General features: G+C 39.5%; 1 protein-coding gene across 1 annotated transcript in view; it reads right to left on the reverse strand.

Moving 5' to 3' along the window:
* PAPPA (pappalysin 1) overlaps positions 1-23,806 on the reverse strand; it is a 591,278-nt gene that overhangs the window by 127,477 nt on the left and 439,995 nt on the right. The window contains exons 10-11 of the mRNA XM_068248107.1: positions 22,950-23,146; positions 365-463 (exon numbers count right to left, since the gene is read on the reverse strand). Of these exons, the coding sequence (XP_068104208.1) occupies positions 365-463; positions 22,950-23,146 (296 nt within the window). The remainder of the gene's footprint in view (positions 1-364; positions 464-22,949; positions 23,147-23,806) is intronic.

Here is a 23,806-nt window from a genome sequence, read left to right on the forward strand (position 1 = left end):
GTACGCATGCGCGAGCGCCCTCTATGACGCACTCGCGCGTACGTAGTATGGAGCGGCCCATTAGGACCGAGCCATCCCTCTCCTTAGGTGAGTAACTGACTTTTTTATTTGTAAATTGGTACCCATTGGCTTTAATGTAGAAATATACTTTCTACTGCAAAAAAAAAAAAAAAAAGAAAGGACTGGGCAACTTGTCCCAACTTGGGCATTAAAATAGTTCCCAGTCGTTGTGATATATCTACTCTAAAGTACAGTACTTCCTTGGTTGAAGGATTTGTTTTATACATTTTTTCTCAAGTGTTCTACTTAGTTTTAACAAAATTATAGCCAATTTATAAAAAAAATATTTATATACATTACTTACCTTTAACCAGAAATTCATTGTATCTCCCGTGGCTTTGCATGGATACCAGGCATCCTGAGATACCGCATTATTTAGTTTCATTACTTTAGTTTGGCAAACCTGATAAATAAATTGGTATACATTATTGTTAACACAACAAACAATATGTGTTGTCATGTCATATTACAAATTTGAATGAGTTATGATGTTCAGATAAATGGTAGCTAGTTGGGTGATATGTGTAAGGATTAGGTGAAGAGGTCAAGCCCAGGTTGATTTGTTTTGTTTTTCTCTTCCTTGTTTTTTTTTTTTCTTTCTTTTCTCTGTTTTATTAGTTGTGTGTGTGTTGTACATTTTTGTTATTTCGTTTTGTTGTTTGTACTTTGTTGTTTTCTGCTTTTCCTTTGCTGTTCTACATAATTTTATCCTTATTAACAAAGAAGGATAGGATGATTATTTCAGAACGTAACTTCAAACAAATTATGCAAAATAGAAACCCAACAAAGCATTGTAATAAAGTTCTCTTTATCTTTGTCCAGTTGGATGCATACAAGGCTAAATTTGAGATGAGGGGAAAGGGAAGGGGAGGAAAAGTGTGAAAAAATATTGCTATACTGAATAGGTCTTCTGGAGTGTGCCTCGCACATAAATGGGGAATCGAGACAGAACAGTAAAAAAATGATAAAGGTGCCTGCTTGCACAGTAAAAAGATAAAAGTAAAAAGGTGCAACAATTGCCTGCTTTCCTATGGTAAAAAGAAGAAGGTATCAGTATTGTAAGTGCTTTACCTTCCTATGGTGGATACTGAAAGTACAGACTGCTTAAGCTGTGTCATTTTCCTGTATGGAATGTCCTCTAAAAACAAATAATCATCCAGCTATAACAAGTAAAAGGTATTGTGTCTGCCTTGAACAATATATCATACTCATTAAGAAGCTGGGTCCTGAACACTGCAGAGTATAAATCGTTGCTTATTTCTCCAATCTAAGTATATTCTGTCAGCAGGACTGCTAAACATCGCACAGGTGCTTTTCAGTATCAAATTATACAGATCCCTGGATCTGCTTGCCACAGAGTATCAAGAGATTGTGGTGTAGCTGAATTTGCAACTATATTACTAAAAATTCCTGCTAGCTCACAGATTCACACAGCAAATATGCAGCTATACAGCGTGTCTTGTTCTGCGAATTCATTAAGCAACAAGCCTGGCTTCAGGTGTGTAAAGAAATAATTTGCATATACAGTAGCGGTGCATTGTGGGTAACCACAGATGTTCACTTAAAGCTGAATTATTGCAAATACCTTTGTTTTAAGAAGGTAAACTACACTAACCATTTACAAATTGTAAGTTGCCAAAGTACAGTTTATCTGCTTTGAAAGCTATCATTGCATTATATTACATAGCTGCTGTATTTATATATTATACTGTTTCTAGTGATATTTGATATCCTGTTTTCTCCTGTTGTTACCTGCTGCTAACCTTGCAAGCTGAAGCACAGCAAGGAATGTTTACTAATTGTGCCAGCAGTAACATTACCATTAACCTGTAACTATTTGCACTGCATTCTAAGATGACTGTTAATATGTACTGAGAAAATGATAACAATATAGAAAAACAAAACAAAATGTAAGTAAAAGTATGCGTACATATACAGTAGCTTTAGTTATATGTGTATTGAAATGGAGAGTCAAAACTGAATAAAAGATCTCAGTGGGCGTCATTATGTATTGCATCCTACTGTCGGCCTGTGTCTGGAAGGCTGCCAAGTTCTTCAGTGTTGTGGTTCTGCTATGAACTCCCCTCTCTCTGCACACTGCCTGTGTATTATTTAGATTAGAGCAGCTTCTCTCTTCTCTTTTACAAGCTGGATAAATCGTCCTCTGAGCTGGCTGGGCTTTCACATACTGAAGAATTACAGACAAGGGCAAAGCTGTTTGCAGGAAGAAAAGAGCAGCCTGAAACTTCAGTGCATGGGGGAAAGAAACACACAAATGATCTCTTGAGATTCAAAAGGAATGCTGTATACAGCCTGCTTGTGTATGGATGTATTTTCTATGTGTGGACATACTGTACATCAACCTACTTCCTGTTTTGGTGGCCATTTTGTTTGTTTACAAACAAACTTTTTAAAACTGTTTTTAACCACTTTTAATGCGGTGAGGAGCGGCAAAATTGTGACAGAGGGTAATAGGAGATGTCCCCTAACGCACTGGTATGTTTACTTTTGAGCGATTTTAACAATACAGATTCTCTTTAAGAAGGCAAACCACACTAACCATTTACAAATTGTAAGTTGCCAAAGTACAGTTTATCTGCTTTGAAAGCTATCATTGTATATATTACATAGCTGCTGTATTTATATATTATACTGTTTCTAGTGATATTTGATCTCCTGTTTTCTCCTGTTGTTACCTGCTCCTAACCTTGCGAGCTGAAGCACAGCAAGGAATGTTTACTAATTGTGCCAGCAGTAACATTACCATTAACCTGTAACTATTTGCACTGCATTCTAAGATGACTGTTAATATGTACTGAGAAAATGATAACAATATAGAAAAACAAAACAAAATGTAAGTAAAAGTATGCGTACATATAGCTTTAGTTATATGTGTATTGAAATGGAGAGTCAAAACTGAATAAAAGATCTCAGTGGGCATCATTATGTAATGCATCCTACTGAGCTGAGCGTACCAGAATAAATCCAAGTGTAGTTATGCAGAACATTTCTTTTTCAACACTGAACATTTTTTTAACGTTTTAACATTTGTCTTCTTAGAGCATCATTCATTTAACTGTGGTGATAAAACGTATGGTATGCATTGTCTTCATCTCAGGTTATCTTAGGATACTGCTGTTCCATTTCAAAACATCTGATTGACTTACAAAAATGAAAGCATTAATTTTCATCTCCCAAACCACCCAAGTTACATAGGATATAAAAAAGAACAAAGAAAAAAGTGTTGTTTTTTTTTCAACTGACAAAGCAGTACATGACTCATGGGTCCTTATTCCTTCTATTTGTTCATTTTGGATGTTTAATTTAGATTTTGTACTATTCCGAATAGGATAAGAATATGAAAAAATGCACTTAAATAACTTATAGATTATTCAAGTACTCTTCATCCAAAGTACATTAACTTGGTAAATTTGTTAGTAAGATGACAAACAATTGTTATTAACTACAGGTTTGTCAAATAAAAGTAATAATACCAATATCAAAAGATAATGCTGCAACTGCTATTACTATTACTGATACTACTACCACTAAAATTGATCTCATTCTTTTTATTATAATCCACACCTGCTAACAATTACAATTTCCAGGTAATGCATATATACAGTAAGTATTTTAACCTGCTGCATTTCATAAACATATTGTTTTGTCCACAAGAATTGACTACGGCATGTACTGGGATAAATTCCTGGCAGAATGTGGCAAGTGCTGGTGTTTGTTTAGTGCATACACAAAAGCTAGCCATATACCAGTCTCTACAAAGGGAATATAAAATGGACCCATACCTGGAAAAGCTGCAAAACTCTCAAGAGAGGAAAATCCTGAGTGTATACAGATTGAGTGCTCACAACCTCGAAATAGAGTCTGGGAGACACAGACAGACGTACAAACCCAGGGAAGAGAGACTATGCAAACACTGTGAGCAGAAGACCCTTGAGGATGAAAGCCACTTCCTGCTGCACTGCCCCAAATATACTGCAACCAGGGACACTTACTTTAAGAAATTGTCGGAACTATTCCCAGACTTTCTCACACTAGAAGATGAGAGAAAAACATATATCCTACTAGGAGAAGAGGAATCCACAGTGACAATCGCTGCACACTATGTCACAGCATGCCACAGACTGAGAGGAGCATAACAGAACTGTAAACCTAAAAATGTCCACAGACTGCTTAGCCATTGTCCCCCTACCCCACCCCCTCCCATGTCCCCTATTTCCCCTTGCTTTGGCAATACCTGTAATGAATCTTGGTCATGCCAATAAAGCTATCTTTGACTTTGACTCTCAGAAAAGTATAGCATCCCACACCAACAACTACATCATGTCATGAATGAGTCATTGCAGTAAATCCAGCAACACTGAGGTGCAGTGAATTTAACTGTTTAATTTGTGCAGAAATGTATGGCATCCCACACCAACTACATAATGTATTAAATGAGTAATTGCAGTAAATCCAGCAACACTGAGGTGCAGTGAATTTAACTGTTTGATTTGTGTAGAGCTAAAGTCCTGAACCAATAACACAGAGATGCATGCATACAAAACTGTTGCTATGATTTTAAGTGAGCTTAATTAGTCTAAATAGAAAATTACAGCGGGCATAGTCTGAAAAAGATGGATAATTTTTAATGACATGAAAGCATATCTGAACCAGCATGAAATGTGATGGGATAAACCAAGGTACATAATATTACCTAGTCTATTTAGAACTTGCCTGTGTTCACTTTTTATTTATTTTCTATTGCAAGTGTTAATAGACCAGTGCTTTCTGAATGCGCAAAGGGCAGTTAAAATACAGTCAAATGCAGGTGTGGCTCTCCTTAAAAGTGAATGAAAGTCAAAGCACTTATCTGAATGTGCAAACAATCCTGATACCAAAAGAGTGCTTGAAAGCTCAAAAAAAATGTGGGGGAGGAACCAAATGAACCAGATTTGTATCACACTGATATGGCTGATGTGGCTCTAAAAATGAAATTAAGAATGAGACTCTAGGAAAGTTCTATATACCAATCGTACTACACATACAACTTTTTAACGCAAGTTTATTTTTAGTTCAGGTTTGCTTTAATTGACAAAACATATGCTATAGTATTATTAATTAAACTGAAGTTACCTGAAGTTATAACAGAGTATATAGCCGTGTTACTAGTGAGCAAGTATATAGTCTTGCTCAAAATCTAACCTCTTCTATCTTCATAGGGCCAACTTAGGCAGGACCAATTAATTTATCTGTATGTTTTTGGGATGTAGGTGTGCCCAGGGGAAACCCATGCAGACATGAGGAGAGCATACAAATGTCATGCAAATAGTGGCTGGGATTCAAACTGGGGACTTTGCGCTCCAAGACAAGAGAGCTACCCACTATGCCACCCTACCCATCCATCCATTTTTAGGTGGCAAAAGTCAACAGTAGGGATGAGCTCTCGAAGCCAGAACAATTCTGAGTTCTGATTTTCGCTTTGGAAATTCGGCAGCTCCAAGTAAATAGGGATGCTCGCTGGATTCCGCGGAATTCTTAACTCTCTCTCTCTCTCGTATCATCTTGTAGGGAATTGCAGTTTTTCAAAAGCCAGCTTACATACCATGGCTGGGAATTGAACCCAGGTCTCAGTGCGTGGTAGGTAGCTGACTTATCCGCTATACCACCAACAACACTACATACTGAAAACAGCCTAGCATGTACCATTATGATCAATCCAAGATAAAAAGTAGCATGCTTAAGGATTTGTAGCATGTCAAATCCCAACTCACCATGGCTGGGAATTGAACCCAGGTCTCAGTGCATGGTAGGTAGCTGACTTATCCGCTATACCACCAACAACACTACATACTGAAGGCAGCCTAGCATGTACCATTATGATCAATCCAAGAGAAAAAGTAGCATGCTTAAGGATTTGTAGCATGTCAAAACCCAACTCACCATGGCTGAGAATTGAACCCAGGTCTCAGTTCATGGTAGGTAGCTGACTTATCTGCTATACCACCAACACTACATACTGAAGGCAGCCTAGCATGTACCATTATGATCATAATGGTACATGCTAGGCTACCTTCAGTATGTAGTGTTGAGAGAGAGAGAGAGAGAGAGAGAGAGAGAGAGAGAGAGAGAGAGAGGAGAGAGAGATTTTTAAAAAAATTCCGACGGAATCCGGAATTCCACGGAATGTCATACAAATCCGGCGGAATTTTCATAGCGACGGAATACAACACGGACGGAATCCGTGATTTCCGGCGGAAACGGAATTTGCTGGTTCCGATCATCCCTACAAGTAAAATAGTGAAAACCGGAAATAAGTGCAAATTTATTTATAATAAATTACAAAATTTCTCTGAACATTCTCTCTCCTCTATAATATCCAAAGCTAATCTAACCACTTGTTCTTTGGATCCTATTCCCTCCCATTTCATTCCACATCTATCCTCATCTCTCATGCCTGCACTAACATCGCTATTTAACCTGCCCCTCTCCACTGGCATCTTTCCGTCGCCACTCAAAAAGGCTGTTGTTACACCACTACTTAAAAAACCATCTCTAGATCCTACCACACTCGCCAACTACCACCCATTGTCACTTCTCCCATTTGCATCCAAACTAATTGAACGCCATATACATGCAGAATTAAGCCATTATTTATCAGCTAACTCCCTACTTGATCAGTTCTAGTCTGGCCTTCGCTGTAACCACTCCACGGAAACGGCCCTTACCAAAGTGGCCAATGACTTTCTTACAGCTAAATCCAAAGGTCAATTTTCCATACTCATTCTTCTTGATCTGTCATCACCATTCTATACGGTTGACCATGCCTTACTCTTACAAATACTTTCACATGTAGGAATAAAGGGCCTCGCTCTCACATGGTTATCTTCCTACCTCTCTGGAAGGTCCTTCACAGTCTCCTACTCAGATCAGATCTCTTCTCCTCATGCTTTGTCTGTCGGGGTTCCTCAAGGCTCTGTCCTTGGTCCCCTCCTCTTTTCTATCTACATGCACGGTCTTGGTAACTTAATCAACTCATTTGGGTTTCAATTCCACCTGTATGCAGACGATACACAACTGTACCTCTCGGACCCAGACTTTAACTCCCTCCTCAAACGTGTTCCTGACTGCTTGTCTGCTATATCCTCCTTCATGCCCTCTCGCTTCCTAAAACTTAATATGAGTAAAACAGAACTAATAATTGTTCCACCGTCTCTGCCTGGTCACCTCTCTGCCTGAAGTAACTATAAATGTTAATATCACTCCCATAACTTCAGTTCCCAAAGCACGGTGCTTGGGGGTAATATTCGACTCATCTCTCTCTTTTATTCCTCATCTTAACTCCATAACCAGCTCCTGCCATCTCCAACTCAAAAATATATCTTGCATCCGTCCCTTTCTCACTCAAGACACAAGCAAAATGTTAATACAATCTCTTATAATTTCTCGTCTGGACTACTGTAACATACTACTTTGTGGACTACCTTCTAACAGACTGGCCCCTCTCCAGTCAGTACTGAACTCAGCTGCTCGTCTCATTCATCTTTCTTTTCGATCCTCCTCTGCTGACCCTCTCTGTCAAGCTCTTCACTGGCTGCCAATTAACCAGAGGATCAATTTCAAACTCCTAACCTTAACCTACAAAGCTCTCCACAATCTTTCTCCCCGGTACATATCCTCACTAATTTCCAGATACAAACCCAATCGCAATCTCAGATCTGCACACAATCTTCTGTTGTCCTCTAGAATCATCTCCTCACATTCACGCTTACAAGATTTTGTACGAGCTTCACCCCTTCTCTGGAATGCCCTCCCATAACACATCCGTCACTCACCAACCTTTGTTACCTTTAAACTTTTTTTTAAAAACTAATTTGTTCCGACAAGCATTTGCGCTACCTTATGCCACTTCCCTTTGTCCTAAGACCAAATCGCACTCCTACTAGGTATCCTAATTTAAACACACTGCCTTTATGTATTTTATCGTATAGTACCCCTCCTCTTGTTTCCCCCCATTCCCTTTAGATTGTAAGCTCACAAGGGCAGGGCTCTCTCCCCCTTTTGTGTCTTGGAAATCATTATACATTTTATGCATCATGTTACTTTTATCACTGTCATTACCAATTCTGTATTTTGTATTCTGTATGTTGTATCATTTTTTGTATTTTGTCACTAATTATGTATCTTGTATAATAGTGTACACCATTGTCTGTATTGTTATGTACCCCATGTTTGTTTCTTACTTTGTACAGCACTACGGAATATGTTGGCGTTTTATAAATCAATAATAATAATAATAATAATAAATTTCCAATGCAAACCTGGAATCTAAAAAATTCTGAATTCATTTGGAATTCTGTGCAAAGTTTGGGAATTTCATTGGATCTGGAATTGGGTCATTCAGACCATCCGTAGTTATGATGTGCCTTCACCACCCTCCAAGGTAAACTTATTAAAACTACATGAAATCCAGAGTAGCACTTTCAGTATACATAGCCAGGTGGGTCGAAAGACTAATTAGTGATCTATTATGTAAACACTTACATCTGTTTCCTACAGTCATAATGAATTTAGCAATCCTCTCCTATGTTCCTAGCACCATTTTGTGCTCAGCAACACCTTTTTATAGAGCCCAGACCCTAATTTAGCTGAGACCTAATTAGATTAAAGTTATATAAGATAAAAAGTTAAATTTTTGACCAAAAAAAGGAAAACAAACACACTAGTGTTGCAATGCATGGCTCATGTTCCATTCCAAGCACCATGGTCAGGGTCACTATCCTAGGCACTTTTGTTCACACATGGTTCTCAAAAAACAGGGACTGTCACCTCTTTAAATCTAGTGCATTTTTCTACAGCGGTGAGGGAAAAGTACAAGTAAACCTTTCTTCATTTTAAGTAAAAGAATAATGATGACCATTTAGAACAAACTATGAAAGTATGTATTGCAATTGCTTTTCAGTTCACAATACCTAAGCAAAGCAGATATAGAAATATTGGTAATGGTACAACACCTTGTTTGTTACACAAGAAAACTGAAAAACACATGTCCTTGAAACAGATACACAAATGCACAGCTGGACTACAGATGTCAGCTACATTGTTTTCAACCATTTTGTAGCCGCCTCTCTACTGCTTATGATATCAACAGTGGACAGAAATGAACATTAGAACCATCTGGCCTTGAAGGTGTTTATTTCATGTCAAGAATTTCATAACAATAAACATAGTTATGCAGCACATAAACGTAATTCAGAAACGGTTTGTTGATGGAAAGCTTTGGAGATTGACTGCTGAAGATATTTCATAGATTTAATCCTGACAGAAATATGACAGACAAAAACATTAGGATAAATGACTTGGATATTTGTTCACAAGTGGAATGCTAAGATAAAAATTTTCTTTGGCATGCCAAAGCAAGTGGCATTCAAGACGTGAAAACGAGCAGCATATCAGTTATTACACCTTTGAAATTGCCGCATAGAATGCAATGTTATAGCAGCGTCCAATGGGTAATTTGGCACTGGCAGCTCCTGATAAATAATGGTTATAAGTAGAGATTTTGCGAACATACAATTTTCCATTCGCGAACGGCAAACGCGAACTTCCTCAAAATGTTCGCGAACAGGCAAATCTGTTGAACCATCATAGACTTCAATGGGCAGGTGAATTTTAAAACCTACAAAGATTTTCTGGCCACAAAAGTGATGAAAAAGTTGTTTCAATGTGTCCAATACCTGGATACCTGGATAGGGGCATGCCAGAGGGGGATGCATTCCAAAAATGTCACCAAAAATTATGAAGTTGATGCAAAGTCGGGTTTCAAACCCTAATGGCAGAAATCACATTATGCACAGCTCTGGGTGTCAATGGGCTGTGGAGTGTCTCACAGAATGAATTATTTAAATTAAGTCTGTCCCTAAGGCTGTCTCTAAATGCAGGTGCAAATTTGAAGCTACCAACTTCTTAAAAAAAATATAATAATAACAAATGTATATACATATCCTCCTAATTCATTCAGTCGACTGACTCTTTGTGACCATATGCATGCCAGACGTCTCTGTCATTCACTGCTTCTTCATTTGTTGCATAGGCATGTTCATAGCTCCACATATGCTGTCTATTCATCATAGCCTCTGTTGTCCACTTCTTCTCTTGCCCTCAATTTTTCCAAGTATTAAGGATTTTTAACAATTGCACAATGCCCAAACAGGGCTAGACCATAAGAACCAGAAACTTGGTCAATAGTAGACCTATCCCATGTACACAACAATATGATCGCTGTGGTAATACATGGGAGGTTTCCTGTCCAAGTCAGAGCTAATCGAGCTGTCAGCTGGATGTGCTTAAATAGCCACTACCCTGCCACACCCGATCTATCAGGTCCACCCCTTGCTTCTAAATTATCCATATTGCCTGTTGTGTAAACCTACCTGTTTGCACAACCTCCCCACAGGGCTGCCCCATCCACAGCATGAGAGAACGGTGATGACACATCTACTCACCGCTCTCCAAGCCTCGTTCTGGCTGCTGGTGTCATATCCTGTGATGTCATATCCCTTAGGTTGCCATGCGTCCCTAGCAACGCGTATATAGCAATGCGTATATCCAATGCGGACGCTGGTATTGTGTAAACAGGTTGCCATGCGTCCCTAGCAATGCGTATATAGCAACGCGTATATCCAATGCAGACGCTAGCGCTGTATAAACAGATCTTGGAGAGTGGAGAGTGGAGAGAGGCTTGCAGAGTGGTGAGTAGATGAGTCATCACCGTTCTCTCATGCTGTGGATGGGGCAGCCCTGTGGGGAGGTTGTGTAAACAGGTAGGTTTACACAACAGGCAATATGGATAATTTAGAAGCAAGGGGTGGACCTGATAGATCGGGTGTGGCAGGGTAGTGGCTATTTAAGCACATCCAGCTGACAGCTCGATTAGCTCTGACTTGGGCTATTGCTGGGGGAAACTTTGACACTTGGTGTGGGGATATCTTTGTTGTGTTTTTTATGTTGTGCACTATTTTCTCCTGACGGCGCCCTGTATTAGGGTGAAACAATTGTTGAGAGCACTGTAAATATTGACACTCATGCACCCACTTATATGTGTTACCCCAGTTACCTTCTGTGAAGGAGGATTACCTATATCCTTGACCCCTATGGGGTCCTTTGCAACTAGTGTGGCTGATCTACATTGACCTGTGTGTGAGCAAACCACACCCCAGTACTAGGGGAACTTGCACCCAGTGTTTTTCTGCCACAATTGTGCTTATTATATAGGTATTAATTTTTAGAGGAAATTGTACTGTGATGTAGGTCTCAATTGGTGACACTGGGGCAGAGATAGCTACACTCCACGGGGAATACAAGTTGACCAGTGGGGGGGATCAGCAAAGACCCTCACCCTTTAGTGTTCATACCAATACTGACCATATACAGTCTTTTATCTCTCATTACCTGAGACAGGAAACCTCCCATTTATTACCACAGCGATCATATTGTTGTGTACATGAGATAGGTCTACTATTGACCAAGTTTCTGGTACCTATGGTCTAGCCCTGTTTGGGCATTGTGCAATTGTTATTTATTACCAGTACCTCCCATTCAGTAGTGTGATTAGTTTATTAAGGATTTTTCCAAAGAATCCTGTCTTCTCATTATGTAACCAAAGTATTTGAGTTTTAACAGTACCATAAGGCCTTCAAGTGAACACTCTGGCCTTCTTTCTTTAAGTATTGACTGGTTATATCTACTAGCAGTCTAGAGACATAACAACAAAAGTTGTTTAGGTGATACCTTTAATGACTAACTGTACACAATTTCTCTGCAAGCTTTGAAAACTTTAAGTTTCTTCTTCAGGCATGTTTCAGAACTGAATCAGAAAGGTATCACCTAAACATCTTTTGTTTTTATGTCTTTTGAAATCTCTCCATGACTAATACTGGACCACACACAACTGGCTTTTAGCAGTCCAGGGCACTCTCAGCTTTCTCTACAGCCATAGTTCATAAGCATCAATTTTCCTACATATTACCTAATAGTTCAATTTTCACAGCTATCTGTTACTACAAGGAAGACCATGGCTCTAATTATCATGATCTTTGTTGGTAAAGTGACATCTCTATCTTTTAGTATCTTGTCCAAATTTGCCATAGCTTTCCTTCCAAGCAACAAGTGTGTCTGTATCTCATGACTGCAGTCACCATCTACAGAGATCTTTGATCGTAGGAAAATGAAATAGTTTTTCTCCATCTATTTTCACATGGTTCATTGGTGCAGATAACATGACTTTATTATTCTTGATGTTTAGCAGTAGACCAACTTTGGCACTTTCTTGTTTGGCATTTATGACTGAGCTTTTTAATTCTTCCTCAGTTTTAGCCACCAGAGTGGTATCATTGGCTTAACTCAGATTGTTAATATTGCTATTTTAATTCCAGCATGTGACTCACTCACACCAGCTTTCTGCATTACATATTCAGCATTCAAGTTAAATAAATAAGGAAACAATATGCAGCCTTGTCACACTCATTTACCAATTGTGAACCAGTCAGTTATTCAATACTCCATTCTGTTGCTACTTGGTTTGCATATAGATTCCATAAAAAGGCAAAATGCCTGGTATCCCTATTTCCATTACAATCTGCCACAGTCTATCATGATCTACACAGTCAAAAGCTTTTGATTAGTCAATAAAAGAAAAGTAGACATTCTTCTGGAATCCCCTTGCTTTCTCTATTATCCATCAAATGTTTTCAATATGGTCCTTTGTGCCTCTCCCGCTTCTAAAATCACTTGCTATCTGTAATGATCTGCTCTGCTGTCTGCACAGGCAGACAGCTTTTTGACCATTTTTTAGGTCTGAGTGCTGCAGGTCCCTGGAAAAGAGACCTGTCTTCACTCTGAAAGTTTCAGAGTTACTGTTCTGGTGAGGAATTTGCATCCACGTGTCATGCAAATTGCTTAGCTGCTTCCTTTGATGGCTTGCAGTATAAATACCATTTCCTCCCAGAATTCCCTGCTGGTTATGAATGTTTGTCCCTGCTACTTACCTGGAGTCTCAGCCCGCTGCTAATGGTTTGTTAGTATTGCTATCTTAGAGTAGTTCCTTGGGAGTGCACTAGCATTCCTTCTAGCATAGTGAGGTCATATTATCTGTATTGCCTTGTTCTGTCTTTCTGGTGCGATTGTTCTGTAGCCAGCGGCGGCTGACAGGAAATTGCTCTGTCTGTTTGGATCGCATTCGCCCTAGCGTTAGAGGCGGTGGATCTCTCTGTGTGCTGTCTTGAAGTTTCACCTCGGCTGCGGTTGCTGCTGGTTACTCCTTCTGTCTGTCTTGTTGTTCTTGCGGAAGAGCAGTGGATCCTTTCAATCCTGTTCCTGTGTATTCTGTGTTCTTCTGTTAGTCAGGGTTGGCGCGTTTTGTCTCTGTTGCGCTTCTCGTGCGGAGACCGCGCCATTAACGCGTTGCTGTTGCGCTTCTTGTGCGGTGACCGCGTTTAGCGAGTGCGTTTGTTATTTTCCTTGGCGTTCTGATTGTTTTGGTTTGCTGTGTCTTTCTTACTACACCTATGCTCTGTCTTTACTCAGTCTTGTGTCGCTATAAGCAATCGCCATTCTTCGATTGCTTTTCCACTTGGTCTTTGCTGGTGTGTGTTCACCATCGCCGGGTGGCGACTAGATTGGTGGACATACATACATTCTGTCTCTGTGCTCACTCTCTCTCACCAGGGGCTATCTTGCCCTGTATTGCTTCCCCTCGTACAATTCCCATCTGGCATCTGAGGCAGTGCAGAGGGTTTATTCCTCTGCACTCCACAGCTCCATCTGCTGGTGGGAATTCCCCTCTACAGGTGCATTGCACCAAAGCTGGGTTCTGTTATTCAGACGCTTGTGGAGGATTTCCGTAGAGTCGGCGTACATCTTGTGCGCTGACCACGGAGATAATTCCACAATCGTTACACTATCCCACAAGACTGAGCATCTGTGGCATCATGGCTTCAGATCCTGCACAAACAAAAGACAACATGGATCCAATCCCATCCGCCACCAATGCAAGTTTTGGACCCATTTTGCCTCATCCTACTTTAGATGTAGGGCAAAAGAGAACACAGATAAGGGAAAAGACAATGGAAAAGAAGCTAAGCAAAAGCAGGTCTGAAAAAAAAAAAGTGCATATTGTCTGTGATGATGAGTACAGACTTTAGAAGCCTGTAAGATTCCTTATTGATATCATCAGAAGATTGCATTAAGGAATGCAGCAAGAAGGTCCCAAGAAGATGTGGCCTTGACAGAGAAAAAGTTACTAGCAACAATCTCATGTATGTTTATAGAAAACTTTTAATTACAGCCATTATTATTTATTATATAAAATCAGACATGCACAGTTAAAAAAAACAACTCATCCTGTATAGAGCTCCACTACAGACTAGTAAACGAGGATTTGACAATAAACAAAAACATGTGGGGATTGCCCACCACATGCATGTGCTAAAGGCCCATGCAGTTTATGTCAATAAGTCCCTCACACCACCACCAGCACCGTGCTTAATGCTCAGCTTGCTGCTCCAATTGTCAGAGCTTGTATAGATCCTTGCTTTTTATCCAGGGCTGTATTGTATGACACCATCCATCCAAATTAGACTTTATCCCTTTAAGGCAATCACCCCAAATGGAAGAATTGGGAGGTCCCTGGAACTTAATCAGATTGTCTATGCATTGCAGCATCAATGCCCAAAGTGGATGGGTTAGAGAGTAAATCCTGAACTGACAAACAGTGCACAGAGGCACCTAGTTGCTATAGTAACAGACCACGGTGGGTGTATGAAACCAGCATGTAGTTTTCGATACTTGCAATTGCTGGTGAGCAGTCTACCACTTCACATATCACCATCGCCAGTGCACTGAGCATCCCTTTGTCATCTCTCTACTCCATCTTGAGAAAGCCGTGGGAGGTGGGGCAAAATATGTCAATAGGTGTGGTCATCTAGGGGAGCTTACACGCTGCATCCAGGACAGCTCCATCCATGCTGTTACTTGCTGCAGTCCCTTGTGGCCTTTCAAGATGCTGAGAGACTGCCAATGTTATAGGCACTCCTGCCAGCAGTCACTACAACTCTATTATTGATTTATAAAGTGCGAACATATTTCGTGGCACTGTACAAAGTAGGCAAACAACAAGGCGTATATAATAATACAGACAATGATATACATCAAATATGGTGCAAAATACGGAACTGGTGATTACAATGACAGATGTAACATGATGAATAAAATGTATAAAAGTACAAGCTATGAAATGAATCACACAAAAGGGTGGGAGAGCCCTTCCCTTGTGAGCTAACAATTTAAAGGAATGGGGGAAAGCAAGAGGTGGGGAATTATGCAGTACACATACAGCCAGTGCCAGTTATCTTGTAAGGAGTAAAACTTGAAAAGAGGTCGAAGAGGGAATGGCCTAAATTAGAGCAACCCTATGAAGAGTTGGGAGACGACACAGTGATCCCCAGTACACTGGTAATGGTGATCTGTGAAGTGGGCGGCAGCTCACCAACAATTTAAAATATCCACAATTACATGCAGGTTTCATACATCCACGTGGTGTGTTACTATAGCAACTAGGTGCCGCCATGCACTGTTTTTTCGGCCAGGGCAGCAGATGCAGGCAATGGCCACTGGCAAAGAAAGACATGGCTACAGGTTTACATCCTCAATTTGCCAGGGGTCATGGTTACACCTGCAGCCCCAGACACATGGCACCCCTGCACACCTGAATCCCATTTTCCAGTGGGCAAACACTATGTACAGGAAAGGAGACAATTTCAAAATGTATATTTATTAAGAAATATAATGTGATTTAAAAAACTTCTGCAAAATGTTGAAAGCATGCAATCGTCCTCCTATGAAATCATGTCCTGCCAGCACGCAGCTTCAGTTGAACAGAGGTACTGCTTATCCAACCCAGGATTTCTGTCTGCTTTAAAAGTTGGTTTATGTGGAGGTACAGGTTAAATATATATGATTTCTGGTTGTGAGCTCCAAACTCCTTCTGAGATACTACCTGGTTAACTACTCCTTCTGAGATCCTCCTTGTTAACTATTGTGCGTGGGCAGTAGGATTGTGGACTTTTCTGACATAGGAAATTTTGCAAAACAAAAGTATAATGACCTCTACTTTCTCTGGCACTAGATTGTTTAGGGTTAAAAATATGTGAAACTGGTTTGCCAGATTGCCAAAGTCATTTTCTACCATACAATGGGCTAGAGTAAGACGGCAATTAACAATTGGGAAATGGCTTAGTAAGGTTGTCTCCTAGGACAAAAGCCTAATTAGTTCATTAGGCCATAAGGCTGCATCACTAGTTCGATTCCTGCAAGATTTTATACCGAAATTGATTGGGAAGAGGCCTCTGGTGTATAGGCAGCTGACAAATCTCTCTATCAGAATTGATCAGAAGGAGATTTGTCTCTTGGTCAAATCTGCCCATCATCGCTAGATGTATGGCCACATTTAGTAGCTGCTTCTCTAGATGCATGAGATTCTTGATTTCTCTGTGAGTGAGAAAAACTACAGAGGAAAAAACTACTGCAATATTAAAATTGACCCCATTAAAAAAAAAAAAAAAGATAGGTAAGATAAACTACTAATTGTGTTAGCAATCACCAGACTAGTATGTCGCATAAGGCATGGTTTCAAGTGTCAGCTGAGTATTCATCATCAAGCGAAGATGTTATGTTCATGACATAATGTAAGAACAGCTTAAACGTCTAAAAAAAATACCAGCCAAAGCACAAATCACACAAACACTAAGCACTAATATTTTGGCCAAAGAACAAATTACACAAAAAACAAATCACTGATATTTCTGAACTGCAACACCATCTTCTCTAAACATTGTGCATAGTTTGAACCCCAAAGCTGAATATGTATGTTGAGGCTAAAATCTTTTTCTTAAGTCTATAAAGCAATTTTGGGCAACAGTTTTGGACTTGGCAGATAAGCTTCTTGTTTCTAGGCTTGTACATAGGACAGTGGGTCATCATCTGTTTATGGAGGAAAAAAAGTTTTTGCCATGTATTTAGAAAGGGGTTTGTTACAATAAGAGTTGTAACAATGTGGAATATCTTTAGACAGGAAGAAGTTATTCCACATTCTATATTTACATTTAAAAAGGTCTTGGATGCCATCTTTCATTAAAGGACATCCACGGCTATAATAACTAGGAAAATCCCAGCAATGTTGATTCAGGGATTCTATCTGACTGCCATCTAGAGTGGGCAAGAAATTGTTTCCCTTTTAAAGTTAATTGGCCCAAGCTATATCATTTTTTATCTGCCCCCTGATCAGTTTTGATATGGGTGGGTGCAGGATAAGAATTCTTTTATTTATTTATTTTATTCATGTTTGTGGTTGAACTTGATGAACATGTGTATTTTCAAGCAAATTATATTACTATACCATGTTAAGGTAATTGATTCACAAAACTTGTTTCATGAAATATCCCTCCTTATATATTTAACCTTATGCATTAGTTTTCCTTATCTGTTTTAATCCATGATTTATCTCTCTCTGGGGTGTATTTACTGAACTGTGGTAGGCAGAATAAAGTCTTATCCCATGATGAGTAGAGCTAAATGAAATACATTACATGCAAACATTACACTCGACTCATCATGTGTATGACTATACACACTTTATTTTGCTTACAGCAGTTTAGTTAATCTACCCCTTTATCTGTTTATCTCATGAATAATATCTCATTATAGTTTAGGTGAAGATGAGTAAGGCTAGATAATTCATGAATAGTATTGCTTGAACATTGAGGTTTGGCGTTCGTGAACGGGATTCACAAATTATACCAAGCCTGAAATTTGCAGCAAGCCCCACTGACTTTAATGGATGACCAACATCAAAAACCTTCAGGGCATCTCGGCAACCACAATTTCTTTTAAAACGGTGAACAAAGCGTACAAAAATCCAGACAGTGGCATAGTGGAGGGCAATCAAGGACTAAATGTTCCTCCAAAAAATATGTATTTTACACAGAGGGTTTTTTTCATGCGTAAATGCCAAAAATCACACTCATACTGTATAGTTTTAAGGTTTCGAAAATTAAGGTCTTTAGAATGGAGTGTTAACTTGCCTAAAAATGTTATATGCATCTACTGTCTGAAATGTATTTGTCTGCCTAAACATTTTAAATTTCAGCCACAGCATGTGAGGCCTGAAATTTGTTCAATTACCTGCATAAAACATTGCTCTTGGAGGCCCAAACAATGGGTAATTAACTGCTGAATAAATATATGAATTTCAGCTGAATTTCATTTGGTCCCACTGTGTCATGTCATGAATGTCATGTCCAACAAGGTTGGAATAACTGGCATGTGCCATAGTAATAAATCGTAATAATCATATTACACATCCATGGTGTAACCCCTTGGTGTATCCACACCTCATTCGTTTTTCTAAATGCCAAGTGATTGACACTGCTGTGCACCAGGTGACTTGGCTAGTCTGTCATCATCCTTCCAGCTGCACTGAATGTACTTTCTGACAGGACACTTGAGGTGGGGCAAGCCAATAGCCTTTGTGACAGCTCTGGACAAAGGTCAAGCCTGTACACCCAGAAGTTCCCCGCTACTTAGAGTGTCCACAGTCCAACACACACACACACACACACACACACACACACACACACACACACACACACACACACACACCACACACACGTATTTCCATACTAATGAACCTTGCTGAACCGGTCTAGTACTGCTAGAAGCGTCTTGCTGACCCCAGGTGACATCAAGCCATGTTGTTTGCCTCCTGTCCCCTGCAGCCTCTCCCTGCTTCCTACCCTTTTTCCTCCCTCTCCGAGGCTGTCTCTCCCTCTGAATTCTCCTCCTCCTTTTCCTCTCTTGTGGGCACCCATGTGACATCCATCACCATACAGCCTCATCACCCCCATGGCTTACACTTTCCAGCTCACAGTAGGCCCCAGCAGCATGGACATTACATCTTGTGGTGACCTGGGTACGGTCTTCTTCAATGGATGGAAAGAACTCTGGCACATCACTTAGGTCCATCAATGCCTGGGGAAACAACTCCTCTTAGCAATCCAATTCAACTGGAAGGGCTATGGTGGTAGAGGTGTTGTTGCGGTTGACCACAGCAGAGGATGAGGAGGATGAGGGAACATTGGCAGCACCACCATGACCCTTATTATCTCTGCATTTTGGCTTGCCCCTGCCTGTCATGTTTATAATATAACAATAACATGCAACTGGGTTCTCACAATGTCAGCACAGTTGCAGTAGCCCTTTTTTGTAATATTAGATAACAATGAAAACAATTAAATGCTTGCAGGGGTGATGGTGGCAATATATGACACTAGTGCATGGTAAGCGCACTAATATGCAACTGGGTATCACATAATGTCATCACAGCAGTGTTGACAGTTTTTTTAATGTCAGATAACAATGAAAAAAATTAAATGCTTGCAGGGGTGATGATAGCAATATAACACACTAGTGTGCAGTAAACTTTCTAACCTGCAACTGGGTTTGTTGCAATGCCAGAAACACTTTTTTTTATAACGCTTGCAGGGGTGATAATGGCAATATAACACCCTGGTGTGCTGTAAATGCAGTGACGTGCAACTGGGTTTTTGACAATGACAGCACAGCAGCAGTGACTTTTTTTAATGTCAATGAAAAAAAACCGCTTGCAGGGGTGATTATGGCGATATAACACATTAGTGCATAGTAAACGCAGTGCCACAGCTCCGGAGTCCGGGATCACCTCTGATGCAGATGCCGACCTTGCTAGGTCGGCATCTTCTGTGCCTGCGCGAGCTCGTGGCCGCACCGCATGTGGTTGCGCTCGCTCACATGGCCTGGAGTGTTCTGCAAAGGTGCAGTACTTCTGCACCTGTGCAACATGCTCCAGGCCACATAATGTGATCGCGAGCAGCCACGCGCTTGCGCAGGCACAAAGTATGCCGACCTGACAAGGTCAGCATCTGCAATGGAGGCAGAACTGCAGCGAGGGGCAGATAGACCGTCGGGCTGGAGGAAGCCTCAGGTAAGTAGATATTTTTTTCCCTTTTCCCCTCGCACCTGTTCTTTAAGGCAGGTACACGCTTGCAGGGCCGTTTTCCCCTGTGATTTCCCGGTCTCCGTCGGCTTAAGCATTTGCGTTTTTGTGTTCGCTCTTAATGTGTACGTTTTTTCAGGAACGTTTACGCATTTCTGACGGGATGTACATTATGCAAATGTGCACGTTATGCAGAGAAAATCAGAAAGTTGTGCAATTTAAAAATGCGTGGAAAAACACAAACGTAACACGTGATCAAATAGTCGCGACATGCGTTTCCCGGACAAGGCTAATGACTTGTATTTATTCATGTATTTATATAATGACTTCAACAACCTGTAGACTCGTGCACGTTCTACCGTCCGTGGCAAAACGCACACAAACGCGTCTAGTGTGTTCTCTGCCTAAAGGGAACCTTATCATCTGCGCATTTTTAAACTGAGTGTCTTGCGCATGTGCAGTAGGAGAAAATATGGTACTGTATGCACAGAACGCTCCCGGGGGATGCTCCCATTCTGGTTTTCAGAATGGTAACATTTATGACATGTATTAAATGTTCTGTCACTCCAGGGCCTTTGATAAAGAAAGAATGACATTGTTACATTTGGTGAAAAAAGGGCCTTTAGTGCTACTGGTAGTTAACACCAAAAACGGCCCAAAAACTGATTATGTATATAGATTATGATTTTAACCGTCACAAGCAAGAGAATGGAATTTGGTGTGTTTGAGAGCTGAGGCGGCCTATGTAATTTGATGTTTGTGCCAAAGTAAAAAAAAAAAACTATAATAAAATACCATTTTCAAAGTTATGGTACAATTTCAGGAAAACCGCATGAGTACAAATGTTACAAAATATGTATATCTAAGTAGGTCTCTAGTTTTCAGAGTGGTGACATTCATGGCTTTTCTTGCCTGTTCAGACACTCAATGGGCCTATGTAATTTGATTTTTGTGCCAAAGTAAAAAAAAAAATTAAACTGTAATAAAATACAATTTTCAAAGCTATGCTACAATTTCAGCAAAACTGCATAAGTACAAATGTAAAAAAATATGTATATCTAAGTAGGCTTCTAGTTTTCAGAGTAGTGACATTCATGGCTTTTCTTGCCTGGTCAGACACTCTATGGGCCTTGCTAAGAAAGAATGACTATTACTTTTGGTGCAAATAATGGCCTTGAAAAGTCAGTGATTTTTCAAGGCCATTTTTTGCTCATGGTTAACAGTGTATTGCATGGCCAAAAACTGATTGTGTACATAGGCTATTATTTTTTTACCATGACAAGTGAGAGAATACAATTTGGGTGTTTGAGAGCTGAGGCCTAAGTCATTAAAAAAAAAATTGTACCAAAGTGAAAAAAAATCTGAAAAAAACATAAAATGTTCAAAGTTATGATATCATTTTAGCAAAACCACATAAGTACAAATGTTACAAAATATGTATATTTTAGTAGGCCTGGGTCTCTAGTTTTCAGAATGGTGACATTAATTTCTCCTCTCTACTGTTCAGTTGGTGCTGCTTATGGTTAACAGTGTATTGCGTGGCTAAAAAGCGAACTGATTATGTATATATGGTATCATTTTAATCGTGACAAGCAAGAGAATAGAATTTGGGGTGTTCAAGATCTGAGGCTTATGACATTTTAATTTTTTTAGAGGCAAACTGAAGAAGCAATAAAATTTTTATTTTCATATACTTTATACCAAAATAAAATACTTGTAAAAAAAACTCAAAAGTGACAGAATTGAAAATAAAATACATAAATAATTACTTTTAAATGTGTATGTCATGAGGGTAGATTACTCTTATTTTTGCTAATAAAGGCTTGTAATCATTGGTACTGTGCAATGAGAAAATGAAAACCACAACATAGAAAAAAATACACCTTTATTTCCAAATAACATAGTGTCACCATATTTATACTAGGGACATAGTTCAAATCTTGTGATAAGCAGGACAAATGGGCAGATAAAATGTGTGCATTTTATGTACGGTAGCATTGTTTATTTTAAAACTATAGGGGATGGAATTGGAGAAATTGTGTATTTTTTCATTTTTTTTCCTTGATTTCCCTTTAAAATGCATAGAAAGTAAAGTAATGACTGAAAACAAATATTACCCCCCCAAAAGCCTAATTTGTGGTGAAAAAAACAAGGTATAGATCATTTTTTTTGTGAGAAGTATTGAAAAGTTATTGGCAAATGAAAGGGAAGAGCGTTGACAGGTGAAAATTGCTATGGTCTGTTAGGGTAAAAACCCTTGGGGGTGACGTGGTTAAGCTACCACACCTTAGACACCAATAACAAAAAAACAACACTGTGGTCAGGATCCATTTTATAAGGACCATTGTGGTAAATAGTTGTGAACTGCAAGGAGCAGAGCACCTACAAGAGGCTACAGAAGCACTGGAACACACAGTATTGGCAGTAAAACACACTTAAAAGCCTATTTTTAACTGTCCCTCTCATTTAGTCATCTGATCTCTCTGTGATTCAAAAACTTTTATTAATCTGATGGGATGGATGTTAATCTGCAGCAGCAACCAGCAGCTCCTCCCCCTACATGGACTACAAACAGAGTGAAAATGGCTCGTGCCTGTCTGATTGGCTGCCCTATCCCATGTGACTTCAAGGTGAAAGGTCAAAAAATGGCTTCATAGTATAGGGAAGTCCCAAACAACCCATATAGTTTGCATTAATCGTGAATGTGCAAGCAGCAACTGTTCACCAGGAACCGTATGCTGGCGAACGTGTTCTGCCATGACTGTTGATGAAATTCTTATTTTCCATTTTCAAATATATTGCCTACCTGAGTAGCTGCAGGCTGGCCGGTGACTACCCAGCCAGGACAATCTTGATCATCATGATGTGAGACTGTAACATTGGTGGCCCACTGATCAACAAACCCATTAGGAGTGTATACACCACAGTCTTTAATACTGGTCATCCTCTCAAACTCTTCACAGACCCCATCACCATCATGGAAATAGCATCTACTGGGCTCATCTGAAAAGACAACATGTTTAATGAATGCCTTAGAAAAAGAATTAATTTTCAGTATTTATTCAAGTATTATATTTGAAATGAGCCCTAGTCCTAAGCATATTAGTATCATAAGCTGAGGCAGATGGATATTTTACACCATTAGAAAGAAAATAATGCATTGGTCCATAAAATTAAATTCACAGAATTTTTATTGATTGAATCATCAAATTTATGGGGAAAAAAGCATAATTTTAAGATTCTAAAAAAGAGTTGTGGCAGTGGATTAGGAGTATGGTAAGCTAAATTATGTTGATCCCAGTCTCAGCAAAGGTGAAGTAACTGCACAGTCAAAAGTTAAAAAGGTGGAGAAAAAAAACATTGGGGCCCATATGCAATTCACTTTTTCTCCTAAGTTTTCTCTTAGGAGATACTTTTTCATCTTCTATTTAAAATAACTTTTCAAAAACTTTTACCAAAAAGTAGGTGAAAAAGTACTATCAAAAGAATTTTAGATATTTTCTTGATTGCTGGTGATTTAAATAAAAATGTATTTTTATTGAAAAGTTTGAAAATATCACTTAGGAAAAAAAATGAGGAGAAAAAGTTAATTGTATATGGCCCTGAGTGCAGAAACTAAAAGAAAATACTCACCTTGTTTGTTGCACACCCTGCCCCATATGC

The sequence above is a fragment of the Hyperolius riggenbachi genome, chromosome 8 (genome assembly GCF_040937935.1).
Source record: "Hyperolius riggenbachi isolate aHypRig1 chromosome 8, aHypRig1.pri, whole genome shotgun sequence".
In the NCBI taxonomy this organism is placed as follows: Eukaryota; Metazoa; Chordata; class Amphibia; order Anura; family Hyperoliidae; genus Hyperolius; species Hyperolius riggenbachi.